Source organism: Rhodnius prolixus, unplaced genomic scaffold (assembly GCF_049639745.1).
Source record: "Rhodnius prolixus isolate KJV_2025 unplaced genomic scaffold, Rpr scaffold_7, whole genome shotgun sequence".
NCBI classification, from domain to species: Eukaryota; Metazoa; Arthropoda; class Insecta; order Hemiptera; family Reduviidae; genus Rhodnius; species Rhodnius prolixus.
The window spans coordinates 34,955,448-34,974,359 of record NW_027411582.1 but is presented as its reverse complement, the minus strand read 5'-3'; the positions used below and the strand labels follow the sequence as shown (position 1 = coordinate 34,974,359).

The following is an 18,912-nucleotide window of genomic DNA, read 5'->3' as shown; positions in this document are numbered from 1 at the left end:
AACCGGACATTGACCATCTCATTAGCCAAAAGCAGGTCCATAATTCCCACCAGAAATACTGGGCAGTTTGGTGATTTAAATTTACTTGTTCTTTATTTGAAATATTCTATTTGTTCCCGTTTTTTTTTTTTTTTTTACTTTAAAATAGTTTGTTTTATAGTCCGGCCCTCCAACGGTCTGAGGGGCAGTGAACTATGGCCCCCTGTGTAAAAAGTTTGGGGACCCCTGCATATGGTGAAGAAGCGGTGCAAGATTTTGAATGAGCTCTGGTAATCTCAAGCCCCCGAGAGAGATTGCAGAAAAAAGTCGCTTGCAGTGACTATATTACGACGTTTGTAAACTTTTTTAGTGATTTTTGCCCTGCGTTCGACGTGTATATACGTCATTGTCGTGATTTTAATTCGAGCACACTGTGGGGGAGTTCTTTTTAAAAACTAAATTCCACCGCTTAACTGGTTAAAATAAAATATAATTAACTAATACTTCCGCTTGGCCTAAAAACTTTATTGTAGCTTCCGTTTAGTTAGTACCAAAAGCGAATATTAAATTTTAACTCACGATCGATGTTTTACAGACTTACAGACCATTGAGCAGTACCTTTAATTTATTAACTAAGATTCAATTTGTCAACAGAAATAATTAGTAGTGTTAAATTAAAGCAATTAACGTAAACTAACTTAACATTTATTATTTAACACTATTTTCCCAATTGAATAATTTGTTAACTACTAAATTTACCTATTTTAATAGAAAATAGTGCCTAAATATTTTCAAATTTTTCCCAAATATTTAATAGGACTGACAAACTAAAAAATTCAAATAAAACAGTCGACGGAAAGTCGACTTAATTTGCTGTAATAAAATTCATTTAGAGTTTTCCATTTGTTTAGAGTTTTCGACTACAGTCAGCATAAACATTAAATAAAATGTTTATGGCCTTTAAGCTAACTAGCGCCAATTTCCTCTAACCCCCGCCGCCGCCTACTCAGTTTATGTTTATTTATTCACACAAAAATAAACAAACAAAACCACACATGTGAATAAACTAAATCAACTGTTAATAAAATGAGCAAATTTTAAGAGAGTTCAATTTAAATTACCTGCTAGGTAAATTATTAAACATTTTTGAACACGAATTAAAACTGATAGTAGTAAATGCAGCATAAAAGAGGGGATGTGTGTGTGTGTGTGTGTGTGTGTGTGTAAGAGAGAGAGTGAGAGAAAGAGAGAGATAAACAATAGCTCATGCCTGACCCTTTAACCTACATAAATAACATATGAACTTGGAGGATATATAAAAAAAAAAATGGCATAACATATCCAGATCTATAACACCCTAGATTAAAGAATCGGACCGGCCTTACACCAATTCGACAACAAAGTAATGGTAGTCGAAATAATTGATTTGGTTTCTTTTTGTTGTACTTTTAAATAAATATTGCAATGATTTTCAAGTGTTGAAAAATTTAGTTATTTCCAATATCTTTGATTTAAGTCAAACAAGTGCAGTGCGAGATGAAAATATAACTAAATAACAAACTGAAAAAATGTACCCCTAATGGTGGATGTAAATCCGAAACCTGTCACGGATACAATAAAACATGCGAGCTAAGATGGTTACAAAAAAAATAAAAAATCCAAGAGATTCTAAAATTAGATCGCTTATCGTACATACTATGTTGAACTTATACTCAACCGCAAAGCTAAGATGTATTGTTGGTTTAGTCAGTTCGATTCCCCCGGTGTACGCCTTGTGCAGTTTATTTAATGGTTAATATGAGAAATTTATAGTAAAGTATGTTAGGCGGTTATAGGCTAGACCCGCAATGCTAAGATATATTGTTGGTTTAGTGGGTTCGATTCCCGGTCTTAGGCCTTGGATTTTATTTAATGGTTAATATGAGAAATTTATAGTAAAGTATGTTAGGCGGTTATAGGCTAGACCCGCAAAGCTAAGATGTATTGTTGGTTTAGTGGGTTCGATTCCCGGTCTTAGGCCTTGGATTTTATTTAATGGTTAATAAAAGAAATTTACAGTAAAGTATGTTCGCTAGTCGCCTCCGTCCACGACACCTAATTGGTAGTTGGACGTTAAAAAAAAAGAAGAAGAAGAGAGAAAGATTTTGAGAGATATTGTGAGCTACAGAACTAGTCGGTGGGTTCTTCGCCCATAATTCAGGAAATTGCAGTTGGTTCAAATTATCTACTTCAAAAAGGCTATAGAGCATACCTGGTACAAAGGTACAAGTATAGGATGTGATATCTTTATTTGGCAAGGATATCCCAGAGCATCTGACATAAAAGCCCTACCACTGGAAAAGATTAAAGACAGTCCACAGGGTTGATCGTCAAAAAGTGCACGAAAAAAGCGTAACGTTTAAAAACACCCAACTTTGACAATTTTTTTTTCTCTTTTTCTATAAAAGATAAAATTCCCAAATTTTCTTTATAATATAGGGAAAATCCCCCTTTATAACTGTAATTTTTTCGCAAAAACCCAGATCTGATAGATTTCGAGAAAAAAGTTGCTGAAAATGGGCAAAAACGGCATTTTCAGAAAATCTTCTTCTTCTTCTTCTTCTTCTTCTTCTTGCTACCTTCTTTGTAAACAACGTAGCGCTTAAACAGGAGAATCGATTTTCAAAAATGAGGTGTCATTCGATTCGGAATTTTATGTAGATGTGCCTTTTTGTGGGTCTTCCATATTAATTCCCCCTTCTACCGGAAATTCTCCGCCTATTTCTATGGCCATACTTTATTTTCCACGTGAACTAATCATTTCCTTCTTTCTTTTTTTCCAGGTAAAAAAGGCACCAACGGTGTATCGCCCAGAAGTACAGGCGACCTATGGTACTCCAGTTTTGATGAATACCAACGTCTGACCGAACCAACTTTTGACAACAATACAGTGGTAAACAATACTGTACAACTAGGCGGCACCGCGTTCTTACATTGCAGAGTGCGCAACCTAGGAGAAAGAACCGTAAGTAAAACATTTTATTATTAATATATTTTTTTTGCATTAATGATTTTTTTAGGGGAATGAATTAGCTGAGTGGTTTAGTGAACACTGAATAACGCGGATATCCGGGCTCGAATCCAGCCCTAAGATTTTTCTCTTTCTAGGATTTTTTACAGGCCGGAAGTGCACCGAAAGAAGTTCTTAAAAAAGCGCCTTAAATAAATGAATAAATAATTATAAAACACATAGAGCGTAATGCTAGCATAATTGCTTGCGTATCCCTCATTTTTAAGACGATTGCTGGTAACAACGATTTCCAACTAAAGGAAATGTCGCTATAACTACCATACTTTTACTTACACTAACTGTAAGAGAAAATTTTATAGAGTATTTTAAAGAAATCCCGAGGAAAATGATACTTCATTTCATTCGTCTATTTTTAGAATCTCTCTTTCTCGTGTCTCTCTCTCTTTGTGTACTTATATACTCCTCCCCAGTAGGAGTAAGAGGGTCTAGACTGAGTGAAAATAGTATAAAAAAAGAAAGAGCCCCAGTATAACAGCCCAGAAGGACACAAGAAGACGATGTGGTACTGCAGGGTACCCCAGCAGCTCAGTGGGGTACACTATTTGTGCATGAACATGGTTGGGTTGAGATGAGAGGGTTTTCCATTCTAACCTTGCCGCCACGGTCACCTATATTCTAAGGGACACATCCCCAGTCTCAGACCCTTCTTCTTCAGCCCCATTTTGCAAACTATCGCCGGTGATGTGAGTTGCGGGGAGGGAGTGGCAGTGTGTGTTGGACCAAACTGAAGAGTCTGTAGAATATCCATTTTATTCCAGTCACATGTTACAACACTAGCTTGCCGTTTTTCGTTCCCGCCTCCATTTCTTACAAGCTACCGCCCTCAACCGCCTCCACTAACACTAACACACAACAACAACCCCTTACAACTCTTCTCGTTCTTCTCTTCTTGTGAAACACATAAATTGTACACACAATTTTACTTATACCTTTAGTAGAAGAACTACGAGACAAACTTTATCAGAATAATAATAACGTCGCTGAGGCTGTTATATATACTCGTATATACATATATAACATAACATAACAAATATGTATCACACATAGTTTTTCTTGGTCTCACCTGCCCCCTATCGCCAGAAAAGCGAACTGTGTTCATACTGTTTTACGGTAATAACGTATGCATTTTTATTATGTCTTTTCTTTGCCTTTTTGGCCAGTTCATTTTATTGAAATAAATAAATATTATTTATATTTTTTTCAAATTCACTTAGAAATTATCTTGTGTGTAGTTAAGAACACAATAAATTGTGGAAATCTAAAAAAGATGAACAGTTTTCTACAAAGTAGCTATTTTACTTTTTTTAGTAAGTTAGTAGAACTAAATGTAAGTGGTTTTCATGAAGACTTAATCTAGAGAGGTTTTCACTGCTTTAGTAAAAACAAACATTTCTTAAAATTTCTTTCCTCTACCGCAGCTCATCTTAATCCTATTTAACCAATTAAACGCGGAATATAGTTTTAAAATAAAAACCTTACAGTGTGTGGAATTAAAATCAGACAATGACGTGGTTTACAAGTCGAACGCAGGGTAAAACAACTAAAAAGTTTACAAACGTCGTAATATAGTCACTGCAAGCGACTTTTTCCTGCAATCTCTCTCGGGGGCTTGAGATTACCAGAGCTTATTCTGTGCTCATTCCAAAATCTTGTACCGCTTCACGTTATGCATTGCTCTAGTTATAACTAGGGACGCAAGAGCTTTTTTTACAAGGAAGAAAAGAGCTTTTTTTGAATTCTGTGCAAAATGAACATCATGCTCGTACTGTGAGGCCTGGATCTCTATCTAAAAGGTAAAAAACGGGCATTGCACAAGGGTTTGAGAGCTTCTATTTGTGTGCCTAATTCCCGAATCTCTAATGCGGAGACCAAACATGTATCAACCACTTATCACTTGGCTGACTCCCTCCAACCCTCTCCGTATAAAATACTTGGCAGTTCTATTGGGTAAGATAAAGGAAACATCCCCACCAAATAATATTCTTATTGTATTTTATTAAAATTTCGAGTTTTTTGTAGTTAATGGCAATTTTATATTTTTCACAATGAGTATACCACGTCGAACGCACAGTAATAGAGATTTGGTTTGACGTGTATACACGGCAAACACGCTTAACTGGTTAATAGAACCTCTATCTTCTTACTCAATACCAGGTAATCAGGTAAAAGGAGGTGGCCCCGCGATCTACTCTCATCATAAGAGCAGTATAGTGCATCTGTTCACGATAATGAAGTGACACTACTGGGTGCCTTCTCCTATCCATATTCATAATATTGTAACAGTTCTCGCAGTTGTGAATTTCAATAAAAGATAAAAAAATAAATAAATAAAAAATATCCCTTAAAACCCAGAAGAGGCGAACCAGAAACGAAGCCGGAAGCAGAAAACTACACGCTGAGAAGCTGAACTCAGATTACCTCTACCTCATCCAATATTATAGCTAAGAATAAAAAGAAAAAGAATTCATAATACAGGATAAAAGAAATCGAAGATACTGCAGAATCCTCTCCAGCGTCCGCTACAAAAGTTTCCTTTTTTTTTTTAGTACGAAGGAAGACATAAAAGTAGAGGAATATGTATTACAGTAGATACGAGTTTTTTTTTTTTATTACTACTCAAGATGAAGGAATGTCCGAGGGGGGCGTGGGGGGCGCTTGTCTCCAGGATGACATGTCTCTGGGTCCTTCTTTTTTGACAGAAGATATAGGAGAAGAATATTTGTACTGGCATATTTGACCCCCTGGCGGGTGGGGGTGGAGAGATTGTAATGTGTCGATCTAAGGATGTGGAGATCTACTTTTATTTTTATTTTTTCTTGGTAAAAGATTCGTCCTCCTCTACTCCCTACACACTCCTACTTCGACTATTCAAACCCTATTCTCCACGAAATTTAATATCCACGAAAATAGAACAGAAGATGGCGGAAAAACAAATCAAAAATCTGGTACAAATAACAGCAAGTTACGCAATCAAATTTTCTTGAAGTTCAGAATTTGAGAAATAAAAATATCAAATTGTTGTTCATTATTTTTGGTGACTGATTCATAGTTTCTCAATAGGATGAAAAAATAAATGCCAGTTTTCAGTCATGATACATTTATTCTGCCGAGCTTTTCGACCTAGGGACTTCAATCTTCAGGGCTAGTTTACAAAGTAATATTTTACATTATAGCGTTGGTGTGTCTTCTGTCTTGTCTGTTCATGGACTCTGTGTTGTAAACCCTGTAATGTAAAATATTACTTTGTAAACTAGCCCTGAAGATGACCTAGTCCATAGGTCGAAAGCTCAGCAGAATAATATCACGACTGAAAATTGGCATTTATTTTTTCATCCTATTGAATAAATAAATAATCGTTAAAAACCCAAAATTTATTAACAACAGAACTTTCGTTCTAACGATTGACTTTACAGTTAAACTTTTACATATTGAATTACTACTAAATAATAAAGAAGGTAATAAAGCGGTAAATTATTCTTGAACTCCTTAACAAAAACTTACAGTTTAAAATGTTAAGTATAAGGGTTGATTAAACGCCAAAAGGTACACAAATCAGCGAGTACCCAACATTTCATTAATACTTCATTAATAGTCAAGTAATTCTACTGCATTAATTTTCATTAATAAGTTATTTTTTAGAATTTATTAGATGTCACAGACCCTTATGCTGGCCATTTTCGTCTACAAAATATATGTTCAAGTAGCACTGTAGATTGACTGTAATATCTAGTTATCTATAATAATCAAACTATTAATTACAGGTTAAAAAGAAAAACGTTATAAAAAATAAAAAAAAATTATGAGGCTAAAAAAATTCAAAACTTTTTTTTATAAAAAACTTACATCAATGATTTTGTTTATTTTATTTATTTATTTTTATTTTTAAATAAAAATCGTCGGTTTAAGTTCATTCTTCGATTAAAGTAATTGTTATTGTATGAAGTAGTCAAACGTTTATAATAATAGGTAATAATTATCTGGCTTTATCGCAAATAATATAGTTTTCTTCAATTACATTCTCAATCTAGGTATTCATCCCACAATGTTGTATATATGTAATATAAAGTAAATAAGATATGCATATTTTTAGGGCAGCTAATTATTCCAGTATTTTACTATAAGTAAAATTAGGGGAACTAAATTAAATTACAATTGAGAAATGAATAATTGTTGTTGAATAATCTACTTGTTATTAACTGTGTGTTATTTGTGCTCACGAATATTTCGGTAAGACGAATTCAAGACAGTAGCCTACTCTAACTTTGTCTTTTTCTACTTTAACATGCAAGTACATATTTATGTGATTTATCATAATTATAACAAAAAAATATTATAAATGAAGTGGCCAGCATAAGGGTCTGTGACATCTAATAAATTCTAAAAAATAACTTATTAATGAAAATTAATGCAGTAGAATTACTTGACTATTAATGAAGTATTAATGAAATGTTGGGTACTCGCTGATTTGTGTACCTTTTGGCGTTTAATCAACCCTTATACTTAACATTTTAAACTGTAAGTTTTTGTTAAGGAGATTTTTGTACCTTTTGGATAGATTTTCCTTTTTGTTTATTTTACAAAGTTACATATCTTCTTTACAGATTTTTTTAAAATTTGGAATAAACAATTCTATCATTATAATCTGATAAGGTGTTAAGTCGGAACCGTAACTACCAATGGAGAGATCTTTTTAAAGAATGATTATAGTTGCGTTCCCCCAAACCATCCTCAATAACAATTTTTTTGAAAAAGCGTTTTGAATAACATAGGAAGGTATTTGTACGTAAATAGCAAAATTAAACTGCGATTTCAGTACTTCCTTTTAAGAGGAGTAAGAAAAATAAACTACGATTGCAATACTTCTTCCTAAAAGGCAAAGAGGCAAAGATCTTTTAATCGAACGACAATTCATTGATTTAAATCGGTTCACTCATTGATAATTTAAATGATTGCAGTACTTCCTCTTAGTAGGTGCTAGAGCATCAGCAACGTAGAGCAGCTTTAACCACTTATTCGAGCTGAATTTTATCAAAATCGGACTAAGCGTTATAGAAATATTGGTAATAATAGTTTTAGAAAGGGCCTTATTTGGGTGGGGCAAACTCCCCTCCTTATGAGGCATAGCATCGAGACTTTTAAAGTGCAAATCTGTACAAAATTTCGATTCGAATGACCCTTCATTCATGCAAATCGGTTCACGTGTCGATAATTTGCAACGATTGCTATACTTCCCCTTAACAAGTGTAAGAGCAGATCGTCGCTTTAATGTTACGTAGGGGAGCCCTAACCCTATCATCCTACCAAATTTTATCAAAATCGGGCCAAGATTTACAGAGTAATTAGTAATAATAATTTTGGAGGGGGCCTTACATAAAGGGGGCTAACTCCTCTCCCATTCGATGAACAGCGTCGAGACCCCCAAAAGGCACATCTACATAAAATTCCGAATCGAATGACACCTCATTCATGAAAATCGGTTCACGCGTTTAGGCGCTACGTTGTTTACAAAAAAGGTAACAAGAAGAAGAAGAAGAAGAACAACAACAACAAGAACAAGAACATTTTTTGAAAAAGCCGTTTTTGCTCATTTTTGGCAACTTTTTTCTCGAAACCTATTAGATCTATGTTGTTGCAAAAAATTACAGTTATAAAGGAGGGTTCGCCCTATAATATAAAGAAAATTTGGGAATTTTATCTTTCATAGAAAAAGAGAAAAAAATTGTCAAAGTTGGGTGTTTTTCAACGTTACGCTTTTTCGTGCAGTTTTTGATGATCAACCCTTATACAACTGTCCTACCGGACAGTTTTAATAACCCTTTAAAGAGAAAATTAACCCTATCTCTCCTCTAGAACATCATTGAAAATAATTTTCCAAGGGAAATGTTTCGAATAATATTTTATAGATCTACGTCAGCGTTTTCTAACCTGTGGTAAGTGAATAATTCTTGAATAACCCTTTAAAGAGAAAATTAACCCTATCTCTCCTCTAGAACATCATTGAAAATAATTTTCCAAGGGAAATGTTTCGAATAATATTTTATAGATCTACGTCAGCGTTTTCTAACCTGTGGTAAGTGAATAATAATCAATAATGGTGGACATAAAAAATTAAATCATAAAAATATCATAGGAACGTTTTTCCCTATAATACATCACAATTAATTTAAATAATAATATTATACAGTAAAGTTGTTAATATGTACAAGTAATAAGGTTTGTCTGTCTCAAGATATACGAGAAAGTATAATAGCACATTTATCAAGGATTAAAATTTTCTTTCATGGAGAAATTTTCCCAAAAATCCCCCGAAAAGACAAATGATAATTGGATTTCATACCTCTTTCTATAAAGAAAATTTAGGAAAAGCTCATTATCAGTAAAAGAATTATCATGTGTGACAGAACTTAAATGATAACTATAAAGAAATCTGCTTAAAGAGACTGATTTTAATGAGTAAGCTCTATCCAAGCAACATTAAATTTAATTGATACTTAACAGATAGTTGGAATGCTTAAAAGATATAATTTAGAAGATTCGGGCTCAAATATAATAATCCTAAAGTAGAACTTTGTAAATTAATTAATAATCTTAAAGAGAAAAATATGTACGCAATTTTTAATTATTTAAAAAGTGTTAAAACTAAGATCTTACGGTTTATATAGAGAACATGAACTTGGAACTCCTTTGTAACAGGTACATTGTATCTCTGTACAAATAAAGGTAATAAAATACTCTCGGAATAACAATTTAGCATGATGTGGTACGCGAGCCAAAAAAAGAGGTTGGGAAACGCTGATTCTACGTGAATGCAGTGAGCATAAAATGCAAAAAAAAAAAAGTCGATTTGGTAATATTAAACTTCCGGTTGAATCGATTTCCACTATTGACTACTATTAGAAAGAGAAAATATTGCAATCGTGAGAGAAATCAATTAAAAGTCACAAATAGTAATAAAAGGTATCGTTTATTTACAGATGGGTCCAAAATCAATAATAAAGTCGGAAGTGCTGTGTATGATCCGGTTCTGAACTATTTTACGATAATTAAATTAGAAGATGAGGCGTCCATCTATACAGCGGAGCTAATTGCTATTTTAACGGCTTTAAAATATATTTATTCGTTGTCGGAGAAAAAATATACCATTATTAGTGACAGCCAGAGTGCGTTGTGTAAATTATCACATATACACAACCAGTCTACAGGAATGAATCACATTAACGCAGAGATTGTAGAAACTATTGCCATTTTTAAAGAGAAGGGAGTCTGCATTAATTTTTTGTGGGTAAGGGGTCATTGTGGTATAAAAGAGAATGAAATTGTTGATACACTTGCAAAGGAAGCCACCAATAGTGGGGAAATGGCTAATTATAAATTACCACACACCGATATCAAGGGTATAATTGCAAAAACAGCACTACAAAAATGGCAGACAGATTACAATAATGGTGATAAAGGTAGATTCTATAAAACTATGGCAGATCAGCTACCTAGACAACCATGGTTTAAGGGAACTGTCACTAATAAATGGGTTGTTACGACAATAAGCAGGCTGAGAGCGAACCACGCGGTGTGCGGATCGTATCTACACAGGATCAACAAAAGGTCCTCTCCTCTTTGCGTAGATTGCAATGAGGAGGAAGATTTCAAACATGTAATAATGATATGTCCACGTTATGTGGTAGAAAGGAAACGAATGTTTGACGATATATACAGGTATTTAGATGCACCATTTCGCTACGAAGACATTATATTCTCCACCAACATTTATGTGCTTAAGTCGATAGCAGAGCTAGCAATGAAATATGAATGTATTTAAAAGCTATAGCCGAATTAGAATGAATGGAAGAAAATGCTTAGAGAAGGATTACGTGATTTTAATTTTGGTTAAGCTATAAGGATGGCAGGAGTATAGAGTGCTGCTCCATCCATTAGCAGTAGTTTATGTAAATAGCAGTATATAGTAGAATGATGAATGTGTGAAGCGAATGTATTTATAGGTAAGAATGGAGAGTAAGTGATATTCTAGTGATAAGCACCTAGACGATGCTGGCTGTATGGCGAAAGCCAATGCCAAAAAAAAAAAAAAAAAAAATTTGTTTTCAATCACTATCCATCCGGTTTTGGACTTCCGTTCATCATCAGAGGGCAATTAATTAGTTTGGTTTAGAGATATAAGAGAGAAAGTAACAAGCAAAAAACAAAATATTTAGCAATTCTGATCAGAAATTTATTCTACTGTCAGCTGTTTTTGTTTAAGTGACGTTACACCATTAAATACGTTTTTCCCAATTTGAGCACTTTAACTTAAATTGGATAAAATAAATTAAAATTGACAGTTTTCTAATTTTTGAGATTACAATTTACCCCAATTCATGGTAAAAGTTAATACCATTCAATTATTCACATGGTAATGAATTTTTAATGGTTTTATTTTAAAACTAAAACGTAAATGTTTTATCTCGATTATCCACTTAATTATGTAAATTGTGGATAAATAAGATAATATGAGATATACGAGCTAGTTAATTTTCAAACATGTTGTTCATAAAATGGCAATCAGTGTCCAAATTTTGAAATCTAATCATATTTACGTATGATTGACGAATCTAACATCCGGTTTTTATGTAGAATTCGAATTTATATCCTTTTGACAAGGCGGCCATTTTTTGTTCTTTTTTTTCATTTTCTAGTAAACGTAGCAGGGAGGAGAGTATTGTGATTGGAGTAATATTTTTAAAAATAAAGTTACCACCGGAAACAGATCAGTTTTGAGGTAACCCAAAATGCAAACAAATGTGAAAGCTAGATTTTTTTTTTTTCCATCGATCTTTACAAAGTTCCAAAATTATTTTTTGATAGGGTGAAGCCGAAATTTAGGTTTTCGGTTAGCCTAGGAAATCTAGCTACGGTTTTTCAGGCTGAGCTAGTTGCAATAAGGTTCTGTGCTGCCAAGATTAAAGGGCGAGGAAGTATTAATTCTAAGGTCGTGATTTTCTCGGACAGTCAGGCTGCTCTACGAGCTATTAATTCCTACCAGGTCAATTCAAGGCTGGTTTGAGACTGTCTGGGTGCTCTGAAGGAAATTAGTGACCAAAATAAGGTCTTTCAGAACTTAAAGGAAACGAAGTGGCAGATTTATTGGCCCAGGTAGGCTCTGCGGGACACTAAAGTTAGCTCGGAGCCCTATTTTGGGGTCTCCAAATGTCTTAAGACTGCGGCCATTAAACTATGGGTGCAGTGTAGGCCTCAGGAATGGTGGCTTGCCACCACAGGGCCGAGACAGACGAATGAGTTCATCAAGGGCTGTTCGCCAAAGCTGACTGCAGAATTAATCCGTCAAGGCCGCGTGGGGCTATAAGGATGATTGTAGGCCTATTAACTGGGCCTAACTGCAGGCTTAGAAAACACATGCATCGCATGGGCCTGGCTAGCCTTTGTAGGTTCTTTCAGGAAGAGGAAGAAACGGCACTCCACGTGTTGTGTCAGTGTGAGGGGCTTGTCTGGGGCTAAGGATGTTACTTCTCGGAGAAGAAAAACCAAGGCCTGAGGAGCTTTACCCAAGAGTCACTCTCCAGAATTAAGAGTCTGATTAAACGGACAGGTCTGGAGGGCGAGCTCTAGAGAAGGAGAGCCACAATAGACCCAAAGGGGTCGCAGTGGCGTAGGCCTTAAGGGCCACTCTATTAGAATCTTAAGCTTATTCTTTGGTAATTTCAGGTTCCCTTTTTTTTTAGAGTAGCCGATCTGAAATATTGAAATATTCCAAAATTTTATATCGTGGTTATAGTACCATCTCTGGGAAGTTTTAAAGAATTACTCAATTTAATTGGTAGGTGGGCTTTGCTTTGATAGCAGCCAATCATAAATAAGCAGGCAAGTTTATTTTTCAAACAGACACTTTTCATGAAAAAGGAAACCATATTTTCAACAACTACTAGGTCCAGCAGTGTCCCTCTAGTGACTCAAGACGGAAGTATTGTACTAAAAGAAAACGAGAACCATGTTCAATAGTATCATTGGCAGCTGAGAGAAAATTTAATATCTTGTGAAAGGGAAAACTTAAACAAGAGGTGACTCTGGATGGAAAGGGATTTTCCGGCGGCTGTGGCGTGGCGGGGGGTGGTGGTTGAACGAGGTGATTCATGGGTAGTTTGACTTTTCTTTTCTTTTTTTCTTAAAAGAAAACTCTGGAGGAAAACAGAGAGAGAGAGAGAGAGAGAGAGAGAGTGGCGACATCTGGCGATTCACTTATTGGCTGGTCTCTTGAAAGTAACCAGTCTTTCTCCAGCTGGAAAAGTGATAAAGAGATCCCAGAGATTTTCAGGGAAGCAGAACACATATGTGGGATATGCAGACAAATATTCAGTAAAATGGCACCTTTCTCGGTCAGTCGAATTTATTATAAAATATTGAAAAAATTTGGGTTTTAAATTTTATTTTTTGATTATTATTTTCTAGTTAACTGGAGACATTTTATTGGCCCATTAAAGGGAAGCCTAGCCCTCTCGCTCTTTCCTCCGGAAGTGGCCATTAATTGAATTTCCCTGGATGTTACATCGAGTTACAGGAAATTGTTTAAAACCTTTTTGAATTAGGGTAGTATATACTCTAAAACGATGTTGTAAAGGATCGATTTCCAGCACGATCTAAAACCTACGTATTGTTTAATTAACTGTTTCCATTTTTTAAAAAAAATTCTTAGTTTTCAAACAAAATAATAAAATAGAAAAGAAAATTGAAAAAAAAAAAGTGACAAGCAAAGCTTTAGAAAATGAAAAATAGAAAATTGCTTTTCCCACTTTAAAGTGTAAGGTGTACGTGGAAGATAAAAAAAAAAAAAAGTAAATCTTACGAACAGGTAAATAGACTAACGTTATTTCAACCTCACACGTTTTATCTTTAGTTTCAGCTGGAAAACATTGAGGTAATTTATTGTATTTAGGTTATAAAAAAAAACGTGAAAACTTAAGTAAAAGCAAAAAAAGCTAACACTAGAGATAAAAGCACTCATTGCTGCCAACTAAATATATATATAAAAAAAAAAAAAAAAACTAAAGCTCACTAATGCGCTTGTAACGTTTCACTATTGTTTTATTGGCAACCGTGATTCCAACCATTATCTATTAATTCAATTTTAATACTGGAAAATATCTGTGTTATGAAAAAAAAACCGGATGTTTTAAAGATAAAAATACTCTGCTGGAGAACAACTCACATGGTTTCCTCTAACAACAATTCTCGGCAATCTATCTTATTGGTAACCATTGATAAAAAATTGTATTAAAACCATTTTCACCTATTAGAACCTTAAACTAGAAATCGTCTCAAATTTATCAGAAACAATGGGCACAAAAACATCAGAAACCACCGACAGAAAACTCATATTAAACCGTTTTGGCCATTAGAACCTTAAACTGGAAATCGTCTCAAATTTATCAGAAACAATGGTCACAAAAAGATCAGAAACCACCGACAGAAAACTCATATTAAACCGTTTTGGCCATTAGAACCTTAAACTAGAAATCGTCTCAAATTTATTAGAAACAATGGGCACAAAAACATCAGAAACCACCAAAAGAAAACTCATATTAAACCGTTTTGGCCATTAGAACCTTAAACTAGAAATCGTCTCAAATTTATCAGAAACAATGGGCACAAAAACATCAGAAACCACCAAAAGAAAACTCGTATTAAACCGTATTGGCCATTAGAACCTTAAACTGGAAATCGTCTCAAATTTATCAGAAACAATGGGCACAAAAACATCAGAAACCACCGACAGAAAACTCATATTAAACCGTTTTGGCCATTAGAACCTTAAACTAGAAATCGTCTCAAATTTATCAGAAACAATGGGCACAAAAACATCAGAAACCACCAAAAGAAAACTCGTATTAAACCGTTTTGGCCATTAGAACCTTAAACTAGAAATCGTCTCAAATTTATCAGAAACAATGGGCACAAAAACATCAGAAACCACCAAAAGAAAACTCATATTAAACCGTTTTGGCCATTAGAACCTTAAACTAGAAATTGTCTCAAATTTATCAGAAACAATGGGCACAAAAACATCAGAAACCACCAAAAGAAAACTCATATTAAACCGTTTTGGCCATTAGAACCTTAAACTAGAAATCGTCTCAAATTTATCAGAAACAATGGGCACAAAAACATCAGAAACCACCAAAAGAAAACTCATATTAAACCGTTTTGGCCATTAGAACCCTTAACTAGAAATTGTCTCAAATTTATCAGAAACAATGGGCACAAAAACATCAGAAACCACCGACAGAAAACCCATATTAAACCGTTTTGGCCATTAGAACCTTAAACTAGAAATCGTCTCAAATTTATCAGAAACAATGGGCACAAAAACATCAGAAACCACCAAAAGAAAACTCATATTAAACCGTTTTGGCCATTAGAACCTTAAACTGGAAATCGTCTCAAATTTATCAGAAACAATGGGCACAAAAAGATCAGAAACCACCGACAGAAAACTCATATTAAACCGTTTTGGCCATTAGAACCTTAAACTAGAAATCGTCTCAAATTTATCAGAAACAATGGGCACAAAAACATCAGAAACCACCAAAAGAAAACTCATATTAAACCGTTTTGGCCATTAGAACCTTAAACTAGAAATTGTCTCCAATTTATCAGAAACAATGGTCACAAAAAGATCAGAAACCACCGACAGAAAACTCATATTAAACCGTTTTGGCCATTAGAACCTTAAACTAGAAATCGTCTCAAATTTATTAGAAACAATGGGCACAAAAACATCAGAAACCACCAAAAGAAAACTCATATTAAACCGTTTTGGCCATTAGAACCTTAAACTGGAAATCGTCTCAAATTTATCAGAAACAATGGGCACAAAAACATCAGAAACCACCAAAAGAAAACTCGTATTAAACCGTTTTGGCCATTAGAACCTTAAACTAGAAATTGTCTCAAATTTATCAGAAACAATGGGCTCAAAAACATCAGAAACCACCAAAAGAAAACTCATATTAAACCGTTTTGGCCATTAGAACCTTAAACTGAATGTGGTTTTAGTTTTTATTAAACTAGCATGAACACTGCAACATCAGAAAAACTATTGAAACCCCCCCAAAAAAACATCAATGAAACAGATTTGACCTTAAACTGGCAATGATCTTCAATCTATCAACTTACGAGAAAGACGGTGGCAAAAGGAAGTGGTATGTGGTTACGTGTGTGTTTCCCTTAGGATTTGCAAATGGTAAACGGAAAATGAAAATAATAATAATAATAATTTCTTGTAAAAGCCAACTTATATGAATGAACTTGAACGGCTGAAACAGCTCGCACAATGCAACCAGAGTAAAATCAAGATTCCCTAACCGCCTTTCCTATTATTAGGCGCCGGAAGGGCTACCGTTACAATGGGTGGGTGGATTTTAGTTTACCGGCTACAATAGGCTTCTGCACAATTGGGCAGCCCAGGCACAAAGCCTATAGCTGTTGGTTGGGGCTCGCTATAGAGCCTGGCGTGGCTTCTTTTCCACACAAATGGGCACTTCGCCTTTCTAAACACAACATCCTTGCATTTAGAATGATCTTTAAAGGCGGGGGGATGGGATGAATGTGTACATGATCCCCTGCATTGGGTAACAATCAGGGTCTTTTATCTTTAAATCGTTACTGTTTCTAGAGTTCCGTTTTTTCCCCATTTTTTTTTTTGTAAGTTCAAAAAATAATGTTGGGAAACTGAAGACAGAACTTCAGTCCAAGACTGAACTTCCGGAAGAGCTTGAGGAAAACCACTGGCCGAAAACTCTATGTTTTCCGTTTTGACTAAGTAGAACCTTAAATTGTTGATGGTCTGCAATGATCATCAAACCAGGAACCTAAAATTCTCTTTTCGTGGGATGTACCTTAATATAAATCGTCTAGGCGGAAGTTAAACATGGGTAACAGTGTGAAAGAGATACTGGACGATAATGAAGACGCTGCAAGGAAAAGCTTTGCCAATACCTTAAAGATTTAAATTTCGTATATACAGTGCTACTTCGGTTTCCGAACCACTTAACTTTCGAACAAATCGGTATTCGACCAAGAAATTCGAGAAAATGTCCTGAAATCCGAACAAACATTTAGAACTCGGAACACCCGAGATGAGTCGAGTTGTTTTTATATTTACACTTTTAGATCTTATTTCTTGTTTAGATACCTTGTTTTTACATAATATATAAAAATTAGGCCAGTAAAACTGGCATATTTCTGGGGCTTAGAAACGAAATAAACTCGTACATAGTTCACATTATTTCTTATGAGATTGTTTCGGTTCACGACCAAATTGGTTCTCTACAGCACTTCCGGAACGAATTGTGGTCGAGAACTGAGGTACCACTTTAATCTAATATGACACTACACTGTTCTTATTTCATAGTCGTCTTTGTCAATAGTTATGGTTCATTTAGTGATTAGGTAGCAGATAGGATGTGCGATTGTGATGTGCATGAAGGGGGGGTTTCAATCCAGGAGCAGGGGGTGGTAAACTTCCGGTCTACGGGGAGAGACTTCTGTGGAGGAGCCACTGTATTCTGGAGGGTGGATCTATGTCGGGATTGGCTCCCCGATATAAGTGTGAAGGGTCGTATGAATGTTAGGTAAATAATTATGTAGATATGTAAAGAAGTTTTTAATGTGTCGCGAGGAATATCAAGTCATTGTTCACAAATTGCGATTAGTATAAGTAAATTGAGAGTGAGTGATCGAGAAAATGTATTTTAGCAGGATTTAATGTATTTGATTGTATTTATTTGGATGAATGTATTTAGTAGAATGATAGTTTTAGTTTAGAGTGAACTAGTACAGTGTCATTCAGCAACATTGTCCAGGTGCGAAGGGCCTAAGATGTTGAGCACCTTTACTAAAGAACACCCAAAAAAAAGAACCAAAAACCTTACAAATCATGGACAAAATACCTAATAAAAGTTTATTGATCAAATTTTGGACTTTTGATCATTTTTACGTGGGGTTAGGTGGGCCCATTCCATGATAGATGGTATTAGCTCCCTAGAATTGGAACCTCAATTTCGCAAAGAAGCTAACAAATATTGTTGCTCAAGGAAACTTTGATGCAAATAAAAGTGACCACAATTATGGGCAGCTAAAAGTTTGGAGAAGAAAATCTTTCTAGGAGCTTGTAATGAAAAATTTTGGAGGGGGGAAAAGTAATCGTGATAAGAAAGGGAAATATGAATAGGAAAAATTTCCCCTGCCTACTCAAAGCCCTTTGGAAAAGTGCACGTTCTCCAGCTTTAGCCCCACCTGATTACTTTCTGTGGGGGTTATCTCAAGTCTCAAGTTTACAAGGATCGTCCGAATACCCTGCAAGACCTACGGAACAACATCCGAGCCGAAATTTACAATATCCCGCTTGAAAGGAGTGATTCCGAAACTTCCGATATCGACTGAATCAATGTAATGACAATGGAGGGGACCGACACATAATAGGCATTGTGTTCAAAACTGTGTAAATTCAAATTTCCAACGTAGTTGTGGTAGGTGGAAAATAAAAATAAATTGGAATGAAACGTGTAGTGTGTTTTACTTCCTTTTCAAAACAGGAAGTCTCCACGCCCCACTCTGTACAAAATTCTTGAAGAAGTACTGTCTCTGTCAGCCTGCTAACACTTGCTGGTCCCCACCCAAAAAAAAAAAAAAAATCTAACAAGCAAGGCATTAATACAAACTGAGTGTAGTTTACATTTTTTTGGTCTTGAAGAGTTGGGGAGGCGAAATTAGGCAAGATTACCCTAAGAAATGTGGGGCCAACCATGAAGGATTACCTGCATTTCCGGAACCAGTATCTAGAATGACGGATACCT

The 18,912-nt window shown here is 35.0% G+C and overlaps 1 protein-coding gene across 7 annotated transcripts in view; it reads left to right on the top strand.

The window, feature by feature from the left end:
* LOC141447530 (lachesin-like) overlaps nt 1-18,912 on the top strand; it is an 860,405-nt gene that overhangs the window by 494,224 nt on the left and 347,269 nt on the right. For all 7 annotated transcript variants that reach the window (XM_074115178.1, XM_074115176.1, XM_074115181.1 and 4 more), the window contains one exon: nt 2,802-2,983. In XM_074115178.1, coding sequence (XP_073971279.1) covers nt 2,802-2,983 — 182 coding nt within the window. The remainder of the gene's footprint in view (nt 1-2,801; nt 2,984-18,912) is intronic.